General features: G+C 40.5%; 2 protein-coding genes across 2 annotated transcripts in view; both read right to left on the reverse strand.

Annotated features, from left to right (window-relative positions):
- Nucleotides 1–2,501: 2,501 nt before the first annotated feature.
- On the reverse strand, nucleotides 2,502–5,264 carry LOC112159565 (tripartite motif-containing protein 16-like). The gene has a single exon (XM_024293722.2). The coding sequence runs from the start codon at nucleotides 4,981–4,983 to the stop codon at nucleotides 3,322–3,324; it is 1,662 nt and encodes a 553-aa protein (XP_024149490.1). The 5' UTR covers nucleotides 4,984–5,264; the 3' UTR covers nucleotides 2,502–3,321.
- A 4,016-nt stretch (nucleotides 5,265–9,280) lies between these two features.
- The window catches only part of LOC112159772 (double-stranded RNA-specific editase B2), an 8,401-nt gene continuing 3,098 nt past the window's right edge, over nucleotides 9,281–14,583 (reverse strand). Inside the window, exons 2-8 of the mRNA XM_036216262.1 lie at nucleotides 13,376–13,484; nucleotides 13,070–13,238; nucleotides 12,479–12,630; nucleotides 12,251–12,395; nucleotides 11,101–11,282; nucleotides 10,715–10,896; nucleotides 9,281–10,292 (exon numbers count right to left, since the gene is read on the reverse strand). Coding sequence (XP_036072155.1) covers nucleotides 10,116–10,292; nucleotides 10,715–10,896; nucleotides 11,101–11,282; nucleotides 12,251–12,395; nucleotides 12,479–12,630; nucleotides 13,070–13,238; nucleotides 13,376–13,484 — 1,116 coding nt within the window. The 3' untranslated portion in view covers nucleotides 9,281–10,115. The remainder of the gene's footprint in view (nucleotides 10,293–10,714; nucleotides 10,897–11,100; nucleotides 11,283–12,250; nucleotides 12,396–12,478; nucleotides 12,631–13,069; nucleotides 13,239–13,375; nucleotides 13,485–14,583) is intronic.

Raw genomic sequence — 14,583 nt, forward strand, 5'->3', positions numbered from 1 at the left:
GCATTGTCGTGCATTAGGAGGAAACCAGAACCTACTGCACCAGCGTAGGGTCTGACAGTGGGTTCAAGGATTTCATCTGGATACCTTATGGCAGTCAGAGCACCATTTCCTAGGCAGTAGAGGTCTGTGCGTCCCTCCATGGATATGCCTCCCCAGACCATCACCGACCCACCTCCAAACTTGTCATGTTGAACCACGTTGCAGGCAGCAGAACTTTCTCCTTGTCTTCTCCAGACTATCACAGTTCTCAACAGTCACGTCTATCACAGGTGCTCAGGGTGAACCTGCTCTCGTATGTGAAAAGCACAGGGCGCCAGTGGCGGACTTACCAATTCTGGTGTTCTTGTGCAAATACCAGTCGAGTTCCACGGTGCTGGGCAGTGAGCACAGGGCTCACTACAGGACGTGGGGCCCTCAGGCCACCTTCATGAAGTCTGTTCCTGATTGTTTGGGTAGAGACATTCACACCAGTGGCCCTCTGGAGGTCATTCTGTAGGGCACGAGCAGTGCTCAGCCTGTTCTGCCTTGCACAAAGGAGCAGGTATCGGTCCTGCTGAGGGGTTGAGTACCTTCTGCGACCCTGTCCAGCTCCCCCAGAATAACCACCAGTCTCCTGAAATCTCCTCCATGGTCTGGAGATTGTGCTGGGAGACACATTAAACCTTCTTGCTACAGCCTGTGTGGATGTGCCATCCTGGAGAAGTTGAACAACCTGTGCAACTTCTGTAGGGTTAAGGAATCGCCTCATACTGCCAGTAGAGATAATTATCAAGCCAAAATCAGCACGAGTGGAAAACCAGCCAAAAAAGATCAAGAGGGAGAAACTTGAAATTACCTCCACATGTAACACCAGTCCTGTTTGGAGGGTTTTCTAATTGTTTCTAATTGTTGCCACTGAAGTTCACCTGTTGTCAATTCCATGAACACCAATACAGCTGAAATTGATTAACGAGGCCCTCAGCTGATTAACCAACCAGAAAATTATCAGACAGGTTAAATTCGGTTCATGCCAGGCCCAATAAAAAAGTGTTCATTTAATTTTTGTGAGCAGTGTATATATATATAATTTTTGCCCCGCATACACAGTGGGGCAAAAAAGTATTTAATCAGCCACCAACTGTGAAAGTTCTTCCACTTACAAAGATTGGAGAGGGCTATAATGTTCATAAGTATTCCTCAACTATGAGAAACAAAATGAGTATTCAGAAAATCACAGTCTGATTTTAAATAATTTAATAGATTTTTTGTAAATTATGGTGGAAAAAAGTATTTGATAACAAAAGTTAAATTCAATACTTTGTTATATATATTGTTGGTAATGGCAGCAGTTAAATGTTTTCTGTAAGTCTTCACAAACTGTTGTTGGTAGTTTTGCCTTTTCCTCCATGTGTCATGAATCAGTCTCCTGTCTCTCCCTCAGACCACCAGAGGGAGCCATCTCCTGAGTTCTGGCTGTCTCCTGAGCCTCATTTTCACTCAATTTCCCGTCAGCCTCTGATTGCTGTTCTCAGACCTTACCAACTGTTTCTCATTAAGCAATCACCACAAACATTTATAAGGAGGCTTCAAGCTGCTCTCAGGTGTGAAATCTTCTTATGGTTTCATCCTACATTTCTTTGCATTTTCTCCTACAGTCCTGTTCCTGTCTAAGCCTGGCTTGACCCTAGCCAGTCTTTGACCACTGATCTGCCTCAGCCTGTGACAAACTCCTTGCCATGCCAGACCTTTGCCTGCTCATCACCATTGCTCTGCTTCCGTCTTTGACAAACCCTTCACCGTTCTTCACCTATGCCAAGCTTACCAAGTATTCTCTTAGCTCCCTAAATAAGACTGCATATGGGTCCATCTGACTCTGACTTGTTACACCATGCAGCTCTCCTATAGAGCAGTGATGTTTAGGGGCTGTTGCTTGGGACACAGACTTTCAACTCCCCCAAATATTTTCGATGGAGGGAGTTCTAGAGACTGGCTAAGCCACTCCAGGACCTTGAAACACTTCGTAGAAAGCCCCTCCTTTGTTTCCCAGGCAGTGTGTTTGGGAACATTGTCATTCTGAAATGACTCCAAATCTGACCATACGTGGCCCTACTTATTCTTTCCGCCACATGGATCAGTCGTCCTGGTCCCTTTGCTGAAAAACAGCCCCAAAGGATGATGTTTCCGACCCCATTCTTTACAGTAGGTATGGTGTTCTTTAGATGCAACTGAGCATTCGTTCTCCTCCAAATACGATGAGGGTCTCAAGGGAGATCTGCCCCATGCATCGGGCCACTACCCGCCACCCCGTGGAAGGTCCAGGAGAGAGCAATGAAGAGGATGCCCAAGAGAAGGGGGTCCCCGAAGAGTGTTATAAACATTGGCCAACGAGGCTCCTTACTGGTGAAATTTTGGAGAGGCTCATTCTCAAGGGGAAGGACCCGAAACCAACACCACAGGGACATGGACACCCCCTGGCTCAGTTATAATGTGATCTACAGGGACAGAAGATCAGAGGTCTTTGTAATGTATGTGTGTGTGCATCGGTGTGTTGGAACCTCTGACGTATGCAGCAAAATCTGTCAAAACACAACGAAGTGCATGCATGCTAACAGATCTTCTGTGTCTCTACATGAGCACTCTTCAATAAAGTTTATTCAAATAAACACATTTGAATGCAATGCCTGGTGCAACCACTACAGAGATCTAAAAACACATTGAAAATAATCTGCTCACTAACAGAAGATTTAAAACACATTCATAAAACACAATATGTAACTTTTTGTCATTACAGAACAATAACTGATTTTTCCACTCTAAACAGAATTGTCACAGTTCTTCTCCCATATTATTCCCACTTATCTTCAACAGATTTCACATAAACTCTGGAATCAAGACAATAATCAAGATGTTTTTTTTTTATTGCCAAATGACGTAAACAACTTTTCTCTCAAGGACAAAGAGATGAAAACACAGATATTCAATCCAAAGTTGTCAAATGAAGCAAAAAAAAAAATTGTATCTAGAAACACCATTTTCTCCTTCAGTTTCTTCTCTTGTAATTTTCGTGTTGAACAAACACAGAGAAAGTCTGATTGACTGATTACATTTGTGTTGCAGCTTCCTTCAGTTCACATGACAACAACACAAAACATTTGTGTGAAATATGAATTCAAACAGTCAAATCCAAAAGTTCAAAGAAACAAGAAAACAGATTTTACTCCAAAAGGTTTTATATTAATCTTCAAAAATTTCTCAAATCCACATTCTAAAGAAATGATCAAACACAAAGAAATCACAAAAAAAAAACCACACACCTGTAACTTCTTTTGTGAACTTCAGAAACTATTTGAGTTTACAGAACTGTGCTGTAGTTCCAACAGAAAACAACCTCAGTCCAGCATGGAGCGGCTGAGTGAATGTGGTCTGGACTCTGTGGAGGAGAGTCATGCTTTCAGAGACGTTGTAGAAGGACAGAACACCTGCTCTGTGATCCAGGTACACTCCTACTCTGGAGGAAACAGGAGCTGAGATGGATATTCGAATGCTGTTGTGCAAAAATGAGAAAGTTTTTGGGGAACAGACTAATGACCAAGATTTGTCATTAAAACCAAAATCACTTTCATGTCCAGTTCTACTGATGTTCCTGTATGCGACTGCTACATTAACATAGTCTCCTCTCCACTCTACCTCCCAGTAACAACATCCAGTCAGACTCTCTCTACTCAGAACCTGAAACCAGTCAGTGAATCTGTCTGGATGATCAGAATCAGACTGAGATTTTTTTAAAAACATCACCTTTCTGTTCTCCTCAGACAGTAACAGTTGTCTGTGTGCTGTGTTTGGATCCAGTGTGATTTGATGTGAATATTTTAAGCAGTGAGCTCTATTCCTAGGCTTTGGCAGTGGTGGAATAACATTCAAACGAGTGAATGTCGGTGAGATGTTCGTCCGCTCCTCTCTCAGAATGTCCTTCAGTTTGTCTCTGAGCTCTGACACAGCTGCTGTCACCTCCTCAAAGTATCTCAGAGGACGGACATTGATGCTGGATGAGTGTGTGGACTCACTGAGTGGTGGCAGTGAGGGGTAGTTGAGCAGAAACTGGCTGTGATCCTCTGTGAGTGAGAGCTGCTTCAGCTCAGCGTCTCTCCTCTTCAGCTCAGTGATCTCCTGCTCCAGCTCCTCCTGAAGATCTTTGACTCGACTCACTTCAGTTAGTTGCTGGGATCTGATCTGCTGCTTCACATCACAGCTTCTTTTCTGGATGAGACGGGTCATCTGAGTGAAGATCTTCTCACTGTCCTTCACTGTTTGATCAGCAGAGTGATTGATGGCCCCCACCTCCTGTTGAAGCAGCTTCACCTCTTTCTCTCTGTCCTGGATTCTCTGCTGGATTTGTTGTTGACTCTCCTCCAGATCTCTCTGCCTCTCAGTCCTTTCTGCTGCAGCTGAGACTGTGTCGTGTCCTCTATGTTCATCCACAGAGCAGAGATAACAGATACACTTCTGATCAGTACGACAGAACATCTTCATCACCTCATCATGAATGGAGCAGATGTTCTCCTGCAGGTTCTTGGAGGGTTCCACCAGCTTGTGTTTCTTGAATGCAGCTTCATCCAAATGAGGTTGAAGGTGTTTCTCACAGTAAGAGGCCAGACAGATCAAACAGGACTTGATGGCTTTCAGTTTTCTTCCAGAGCAGAAATCACAGGACACATCTTCAGGTCCAGCATAGCAGTGATCAGCAGGAGCAGCTTGGAGTCCAGTCTTCTTCACTTCCTCCACTAAATCTGCTAACATGATATTTTTTTCCAGACCAGGTCTCGGTGTGAAGGTCTTCCTACATTGAGGACAGCTGAAGATTTTTTTCTCTTTATTCCAGAATCTTTGAATACACTTCATGCAGTAGCTGTGTCCACAGGGAATAGTCACCGGATCTTGCAGGACATCCAGACAGATGGAACAACAGAACCTTTCTTGATCCAAATCATTTCCTTTCTCCGCCATTTATTTTTTCTTTTCTTTCCTGTCTAGCAAATTAACAAACAGATTGCAGCTGTGTGCCTCTTGTGATGGACATAACATGCATATCTTCTCCCAGACCCAAAGACTGTGAGCTTCACTTCTACAGAAGACAAACTAGTTTGACCAGTTGCTACCATGATGCTGGTCTCAGTGAATTTACCCAATCATCTCTCTGTCTCGAACGTTGGTTACAGCCCTCATAGCAGCAGATCAATGACGCATCTCTCAGGCCTGGACTGATAAGTTACTGACATCTAAAAATTACCCCCCCCCCTCCCACACACGCACACTTTTAAAGAGTTTTTTTAAGTTTTCCTGTTGTTTGGGGAGTTTTTATTTAGATTTTTAAAATTCTCAGACCTTTATAATGAAATTTTACCAAAAACCTGAATTAACTCAAATTATTCAACTGTTTTAAAGAAAATACATTGCAGAAATGTAGAAGAATATTTTAACATAAATGTGGTTGAGGTAAATAGTTTTAATAAGTTTATACAGATCTCTACTTTGTCCATCTTATAAATGTAGAAGCTCTGGAAAGTTTCATGTGAATTATTAGTGCACCCTGTGATCTTTACCTAAAATGAAATAAGTTTGATTTTTGACATATGCAGACCAAGCAATAAACTTAAAATGCCTTAATTTGCCTGAGTCGTGTTCCCACATCTTTTTACAACTCTAAACATTAATCTCACAACAGTTCAAAGTGCATTTGTTTCTTCACTAAAAGATAATATAATTAAGTTCTATTTGAATGCGTAGCAAATACACTAACAATTTATTAACTATAAAAGTTACAGCAATATAAGTCTTACAAAACCTATTCTGTTTTAACTCAGAGCCAGAGTGCATGTCTAGTTTTTTCAACACGGAGACATGTGCCCTACCCATGAGATTGCAGCTTGCTTAACTTCCGCATTTTCAAGATAAAAGTCCTCTCAAAACAGATAAACTTGCACATTCCATGACATATCTCAACAAGGTTCCATGTCTCAGCAACCAATCAACAGTTGTATTAATTTGTACCCTATTACTGACCTGAATTGCAGGAATAAAGTTATGAAACAGGTGAAAGTAGCTTTTTTTTTGGTGTGCTTTCCTCCATTTGGAAGAAAGACAGTGGTGTACATGCAATTGAATATAGTGGTCTCTTGTTATATACCCCTTTTTGTCTGTCTCAGAAAACTCTATAAATGTAGTGAGGGGGTTTACTGCCTTAAAACATATATTAATAAAAAAAGACTACTTTGTGAACGTTGTTGCATTCTATTTTTAGAATGTTACTTCTGAAATAAACATGGATGCTCCTTTGGCATTGCCAATGCCTCCTCCTCGTAGGACATGGTACAATCAGGATCCCGAATTACATTAGGAGAACCAAAGTTCTACAGTGAAAGAAAAATATATTTAGAACATCCAGCAGAACACAAAGTTCACATTCGACATGAGCACTCTCTTCATTCTCCGAAGCACTTCTGTTTAATCATTTAAACAAAATCGAAATGTCCATTCAGTGCATTCACTTGTCCACAATTTGACCATAAAAGTCTAAACAAATACCTGATAGTGTGTCAAATAAATAATTATCCCAATTCTCTGTTCTATTTTCCTTTCTAATATATCACATTTTAATTACAAAAGAAACATTCAATTTTTCATATGTTTAATTCACCTTGGCTTTGATAACTGTAATTTAAATGAAATAATGTTTTTCACTAATATTTAGCCTTCTTAGCTTATAAATGCTGGACATTGCACATTTAGGAATCAACCTTCAAATTAACAAACAAAATAACATTTACTTTATTATTCAATATTTCTTAAAACTGCTACAAGAACTATTTATCTTAATTATGCTTTTCAACATGTTTAAATTAGGTCAGGAGTTCCACAAAAATCATTAAAATCTACGCAAAGCCATAGATGTAACCACTCTACATGGCCACCATGAAAACACTGGCTCATAACCCAAATATCGTCATCCGGACACGAAATCTCGCGAGATCAACGGCCACTTCCCGTTCGTCTTTTCCCGCCAGTTCTCGCCAAAAAAAAAGAGTAAAAGATTCTCGATTTAAGTTAAAATTATGAAACAAATAATACTGGTAATCGACTAGAAATCAAACCAAAGATTATGGCTTTCACCTGTTGCCGTTTTAAACCGGGTACTAACCTGGAAAAAAGAAAAGGAGTCTCAGAGCAGGAACGACACGAGCACTCTCTTCATTCTCCTAAGCACTTCTGACGGAAACAGGAAGTTGTCCCGTCTTCAGCCACCTGGAGGCGCTGCAAGAGTGTCGAAGGTTCCGCTTTCCAGACTCATAACCTAATTCTTTCTTTTCCCACAGGTTGCGTTTAATCAATGTATAATATAAATTGAATTATATTTTTTAATCACTAAAAATGAATGGCTTTCAAAATAAAATACCAAATGTGGATGCACATTTTTGGGTGCACCACATTCAGAATGAACTACTTCTTTGGTTCAGGAGAGGCAAAAACAAGAGCTGATGCTTGGATACAACAAACAAACCACAGCACCATGGAGAAATGAAAGAATCAGTCATAAAACTTGATTGCAGGAGAGTGGAGTGGATGTGGAGAAAAACTACAGCAAGAGATCTTTAGGGACCAACTAAGGATGTACAATGATGCAGAAAAACAAGCTAGAACTTTTCACTTCTCAAACTTAAATATACAAAATAAAAATGACCCAAATGTCTTTTTAGCACAATAGATAATATCACAAATAGAAATCCTCAGAGGTCTTCCATGCCAGCATTAAATGCTACATGTGAGAGTTCTGCAAACCATTTTAGGAGTAAAATCAATGCTATTAGATCTAATCTAATTTTTAAACTCAAAAATGTCTTAAAAACATGTTCATGATACATGAAGTTTAGGTGACCTCTGACCTACTGCAGTTCAAAGATAATTAATTTTGTTAAAAATGCTGCAGATTCGGTCATTAGTTCAAAATGTGAGAAGATTTATTTTAAAATGTGTACGTTCATTTTTCTTTGGCATTGCATAATTGATAAACATGGTACAACATAGTGAAAATGGGACATTTTCCCATGAAATGTAAGCTATCATGACACGACAAGGTGAACAACAACATTAACTCTTTTGATTTAATAAACAGTTTAAAATTGTTTTTGAGATAAACTTTGAAGACTTAACCATTTCACCTTCAATGAAAGAATTCTATGAAATAACTAAAATCAACAGAAAAAAACAAACAAAAAAAATAATCTCAACATTCAATGAATGAGAAAACGTGCGAATCTTTGAGTTTAGTAAAAAATTATCAGTTCATATGTTTGAAAGGATTTTAACAATTAACACTCTGCATTTTAAGATTCTTTTAATGGTTTATTAATGTTTTTATGGTCTTGGGCCTTCTTATTTAAGTGATCTTCTTTTAAAGTATGAACCCTCGCGGACCCTGAGGTCCTCCGGCACTGGCCTGTTAGTTGTTCCTAAGGTGAGGACCAAAACACATGGTGAAGCTTCGTTCTACCATTGCGGTCCTCGCCTGTGGAACAGCCTGCCGGAGAGTCTCAGGGCAGCAGAGACCGTAGAGGTTTTTAAGAAGAGGCTCAAGACACACCTTATTAATTCTGCTTTTAGTTGATCTTATCTGCTTATTTATTAAATTAGTTTTTAATCATTTATTTAGTTTATTTATTCATTCAATTATCTTTCTTCTTTATGGATTTTATTTAATATTTTATGTATTTAATCTCAATTTCAATGTTATTTATTTTACATACATTTTATGTATTTCATTTTATTATATTACTGTCATTTTCCCCCCAGTGTTTCCTGTGGGGATCTATCATATCAGGGCTTGTCTGCTTGGTCTGGGGTCGTTGCCGTGGTTCTTGCCCATGCTGGGGCGGCTGGAGTCCTGCACTGCAGCCTCACAGCTGTGGAGTGGACCCCGTGCTGTTCCGGTCGGGGTGAGCGCCGTGGCGATGTTCTTTTAACCGAGCTGGCTCCTGGTATGATAGAATCCTCCATACCATCATATTTATTTATTTTAAGTTTTCATTGTGTGTTGGGTCATGGGTGTATGTGTTATGGGGGGGGGGGGTGTGAGTGTGAAGGGTGGGTTGGGCTTTTACTGTGTATGTTTTGTTTTTAATTGTAAAGTGCTTTGAGTTGCTCTTAGTATGAAATGCGCTTTTATAAATAAAGTTTGATTTGATTTGATTTATTTACTTTCTTCAGTTCAAATGACAACAAGAACACATGAACACAACATTTGTGTAAAATTTCAAAGAGTTTTAAATTCATCTTCAAGAATGTCTCAAATCCACAGTCTACATATTTTTACTTCTCTCTTTATTTCTGACTACAAACACGACTCCACAGAATATTAACAGCTATAAAATTTAGTTCAAGATGATGGAAAGCAGAGAAATCCCTAAAAACAAACATTTCACTTCTTTCAGGAACTTTTTGAGTTTACAGAATTCTGCTGAGTCTCCAAAGACACTATCGTCCATCCACAGTCCAGCATGGAGCGCCTAAGTGAACTAAATATGACAAAAAATCAAATTGATTACATCTCAACTTCTTTTATTTCGCAGTTGGAACTTCAAATTTGGGATAGGAAGAGCCACTCCACGACCTCCAAATCCTCCGGTAATTTTAAAATTATAACTTAATTTGTAAAACTTCCATGGCAGCTGCGTGGTTTGTAAAATGGAACCACCTCCTGAATACAAATGCCGCCATGCGGCCGCCTGATAGTTTTGCCGAAGGCTTGCATTTATTTTGCTGTGTGGTGGCATTTTGGGATCTTAGACTTTAAAGAAGAATCACATGAGTGCAAACAACAGTTTAAAAGTAAGTTAATAAGGCTCAGATTAGAAAATTCAATACAAGCTGTGATCGCCCTGATGAACAAACAGTTCAGGAGGATGCTACGTTTTTAGAGATTCCATTTGATTCCTCACTTTTTTTTTGCCGCAGGATGTTTCTAATGTTTTAAGACCAAAACAGATCAATAAAAGAGTTCGTCTAGATTCTCTCACGGCTTTTGAGTGAGTCCAAAATCTCAAATGTAAGCTATCAAAAACTGAGTCTGTGTACAGAACCCGTCTTCACACAGTGACACTGAAGTGACCCAACTTCAGAGGTTTCCTGAACCACGCTCCCAGACCTTCGGCCTTCAGAGCGCTACCAAACCGCTGCAGCGCCCTCTGGTACCGTCCAGCCGACATTTTACATGCAGAGAAAGATTCTGTAGAGGCTTGTGAGCCTGAGGCCGGTCCATTTAGCTGAGAGAGAAGAACACAAACATGGTCTGAAGAGGTGAGAAAAACTTCTGGAAAAATGATGAAACAGTGCTCACTTTTCTAGGAAGATTCTGAAAAGAAACTGAAGGAAAGCTGTGATAAAATTAAATCCTTCTGATCAAAAAGAAAAGCAGAATCTTTCAGTTTTTTTGTGTATTTAAACTTTTAGGTTTTAGTAAAAAAAATTAAAAATGTGCATTTTCAGTTCAACCTCAAAAGTTTTTAAAGAATCTTTAAAAATGGCACTCCAGAAGAATTCCACTTTGCTGTTTTACTGACTGGTGTCTGACCTTCAGACCAAAATCCCACCATCATGTTTCAAACATTTTTCATATTTTGATTTAACACTTGAGTGACTCTGCAGAAGTGACTCATGAATCTGAGGAAGGTTTGGTGTTTCTCACCTGCCTCTGCAGCTGCAGCCAGCGGGTGAACAGCGAGTGCCTGCAGAGCCGTGACGGGGTCCCCGAGTCCTTCCTCCTCCCCGAGGACGTGCTCACCTCCTCCAGGCATCCGTCCCCACTGCTCCAGTTTAGACTAATGCTGGAAGCTTTTCCTGACGGTCGAACATCTCTGCTGCTCAAACCTGCAAGGAGAGAGGTGGAAACTGTAATATCTTTAATATCCGCTCAAAGAGGCTGCTTAAATAATGTATTTGTAAAACTTGACATGTATTCACATCCAGAGATTTTCTGACATTTAAGGACACACCCTTTTACAGTTGAGAATCTTAGCATTTATGTTGAATGTGATGCTGGTTTGAATGTTTCAGGACTCTGTTTGGACCTACAGGCTAGCAGCAGCTGCTGTCGTCTGTAGGGTAGGGGCAGGTGTTTGACGGGGGCAAGGCGGCGAGCCATGCCTCTGGCCAGATGTCCAGTGTGGCAGAGCGTGCCCACGGTTAGACTGTGCAGGTAAACCGGCTCCACCAGGTGAGACAGGAGCGCCCCCTGCACGCCCACAACGCACCACCTGTTCAGACCATAGACATAGATTACTGGATGATAATCTCTTTTGTCTCCCATAGGATAATAAATGGCACTTTGAATGAAGCCAAAGTCATCACAAGGGGGCAGTACAGCACAGGGAAGCAGAGTTGGTAGTGTCTACTTGGTCCTGTGAGGCAGCAGTCCCCAACTTTTTTGTACGACTTACTAGTTTAATATCAATCAAACTTTTCAAAGAATTAGACAATACAACAAATCAAAATTAAGGCAAAAAATGCTATATTAAAAATATAATAAGAGAAGCTAAAGACAGACTATGATTAAAATCTTTGTTTTGGGTGTTTTTAACATGTTCTCGTGGTATTTTTCTCATGATGGAGGATATGTTTGTGACATTGTAATTGAAATTATGTGTGAATACTAAATACAGTGTGTGGTATAGGTGTGCTTTGTTTACGTTAGTGCCACTACACCTATTTTTGATCAGAGGGAAACACAAATATTTTTTTAATGAATGTGTAAAGGTTGCAGCAGTTATTTAGAATGCAACTAGTGTTTGTCACAGTCAAGCAAGCAGATTAATCAATCAATCAAGATACTTCATTAATCCCCTGGGGGGAAATTCATTGTTTTTCAGTACAACCAAGAACAAGACAGTTCAAGGTTCACTGCGGAAGCGTCCACTGAGCAGCACCCCTTATTAAAACCAAGATGCAGGAAAAATCACAGGCAAAGTCCCAACAATTTATTTATATAGTACAAAACTTAAAGATTATAGGCACAGAAGACAGGCCATCAAACAAGAGGAGCCAACAAAGAAGATGACTGAAGAGGTCCTTATATAAAGTGTGGCTATTTACTAAAGTGCAGGCAGCTGTGACTGCTCAATAGGATCCACAGAAAACTCAAACAAAATGAATATAAAGTAATGTTCAACCATATTTACAAATTTTATGTAAAAATGATGCAGAATACCAACTACTCTATACTTACTTTGCTAGTTTATCAGTGCAGGACATGGTGAGCAAAGGTTTACTCGGCAACACAAAGTCTCTGGATCTCTGAGCAGCGACGGGCAGCGTCCCCTCGCCACCATTGACCTTTACCCTAAGGTGGAAGCGAAACCTCCTGCTGGGATCTGAAAGGGGGACAGAGAACACAGCCGGAGTATTTGAGAAGCAAAACAAAAACATGTTTCAAGCGTGTTTAGAGTAGTCTCACATGCAGCTGTGGTCTCATAGGGGCAGTTGAGTCGAGCGTCTCCACACGGTGATGAGCTGACGTACATGTGGAAGAGGATGCCCTCCCGCAGCCGGAAGCTGTTGTCTTTATTTCTAACGAAGATCGACTGTTCTTTGCTATCGTCTGGCGTGCTTCAATGGAGAAAGAGATGGAAACATGACAACACAGGGATTCTTTAGGCCTGTGAGGTTGACTGAAACTCTAGAGCTGGAACTTCAAGTGAAACCTCCTCTTTGGTCGTTCTTTAAGGCTCTTTCCTGGTAGCTTCAACCTTAGCATCCTGTACTAACGTGATCACTATCCCTCCTCTCAATGTCTCCAAACCATCTCTGTTAAACCTGTTTCTCTGAATAATCTCCATGACATCTAACATGAGCGGTTCCACTGGTGTATTCATCCCTGAGCCTATTATCATCACTCCTAAAGACTGCAGTGGAAATTATAACTTTTTTTGTATTAATGTATAAGTATTCTAGGACCAATAATTCCATGACCTGAATGACAAAAGGGTCCTTACAGAAAATCTAGAATAAAACCGACAACACAAATTAGTTCAGCTGTTGTTTGTACCAAAGCAGCAGCTCCAGCTGAGCGTACAGGAAGCGAACCAGCGCCCTCCGGCTGATGACCTCAGCGTGACAGTCTCTGAGAATACATCCAGTGTCACTCACATCCTCCAGATCCAAACACTTGGTGCCAGTGGCCAAAGACACGACCTGAGCTGAGCTGAAGTCAAATCCTGTTGACAGAGGAGAGTAGCTTCAGGCAGATGTAAAGTCGACCCAAAAAAGGGAAAGAAAACTGATGCAAATTCTTGTTTCTGAAATATATTGAGAAACCACATGATTGTAGTGACTTCTCATGGGTTCCTCTCACCTCTGCTCATAACAACCCCTGCCAGCACCTTAGGCTGGGCATGCGAGGAGGACTCCGTCAGCTGTGAGTACTTGTTTCTCACCAGGTGATAGACTGAGTCTGCAAATAACTGCAAAAGAGGAACAGTTTTATCTGAAGCTGCTTCACTGGAGGCTTTGCATTGCAAAATAGGGATAGAAGATTTTCAAGATAGAGCCACTAATTACATTACTTAAATAAATAAATAAATAAATACACTTAAATATTTTATTCAGGATGAAACTAGAGGTTTAACACACAATCCTTTGTGTATTGACCCTCAGATCTCAGCCTTGATGCTAAAGAGCATGGCAGTTTGTGTATTTTTAATTGCCTCTTAAGCTACATTCAGGTGAGCACTTCCGATGAAAAGTGTGTAAACAAGCTTAAATGGCCGTTTCGGGCTTCTGTACTCAAAACAAGTGTTTACTTGTTGCTACGCAAATTTTTATGACCAGTTTAAGCTCTACATGCAAAACATGCAACCATTGAAAGCTAAACCAGATCAAACTTTGACCAATCAGGGAGTGAGTTTGGGTAGTGACGTTTGGATGGCATCCTTTTTAATTCACCGAAGTGCCAACCGTTTGCAAATGCTTATGAAGGAGAAATGAATAATTGCTGTTTGCGACAATTTTAGGACTCCAAGTCTTTGACATATTGGAATCACAGCAAAAACTGGAGTGTTGAAATTTCGGGGTTAAACAAACCAGAGTTGATTTTAACTCTTGAAGTGTTATTTCAACACATTGCGATTTAAACAGGGTTCAGTGTTGGAGTTATTTATCAGAGTTAGCCAAACCAAGCTAAATAACACTGAAGAGAGATCCTGTTCACGTCTCCTCAGCGTTAACTCTTAAGCGGCCCCTGGGGGTTGGCTTAGTAAACCCCGTGTAAGAAAGAAAGGCTCAGACGACGAGAACTTTCCATGTGCTGCGGCTCTTTATCAGAGCTGGGAAAAGTGATCTACAAACGGTAAGTAAATCTACTAAAATGGTGTATTTGGAGAGAAATATAACTTGTCTAAGCATATTTTTGTCACTGTTAAGCTGCTTTAATACCAGCCGCGGTTTCATGAACACCTATCCAGCAAGCGGGGGCGGTGGGCGGCTGTATTTGAATATATGTCTCATTTATAACTATGTACACGACCGAGGGCAATTCGTATGTCAAGGGCGTCGAATTTCAAC

The sequence above is a fragment of the Oryzias melastigma genome, linkage group LG17 (genome assembly GCF_002922805.2).
Source record: "Oryzias melastigma strain HK-1 linkage group LG17, ASM292280v2, whole genome shotgun sequence".
Taxonomy (NCBI): domain Eukaryota; kingdom Metazoa; phylum Chordata; class Actinopteri; order Beloniformes; family Adrianichthyidae; genus Oryzias; species Oryzias melastigma.

What these genes read in the sequence shown, in the direction of transcription:
- LOC112159565 (XM_024293722.2), bottom strand. Translation starts at nt 4,983, where the DNA reads ATGGCGGAGAAAGGAAATGATTTGGATCAAGAAAGGTTCTGTTGTTCC.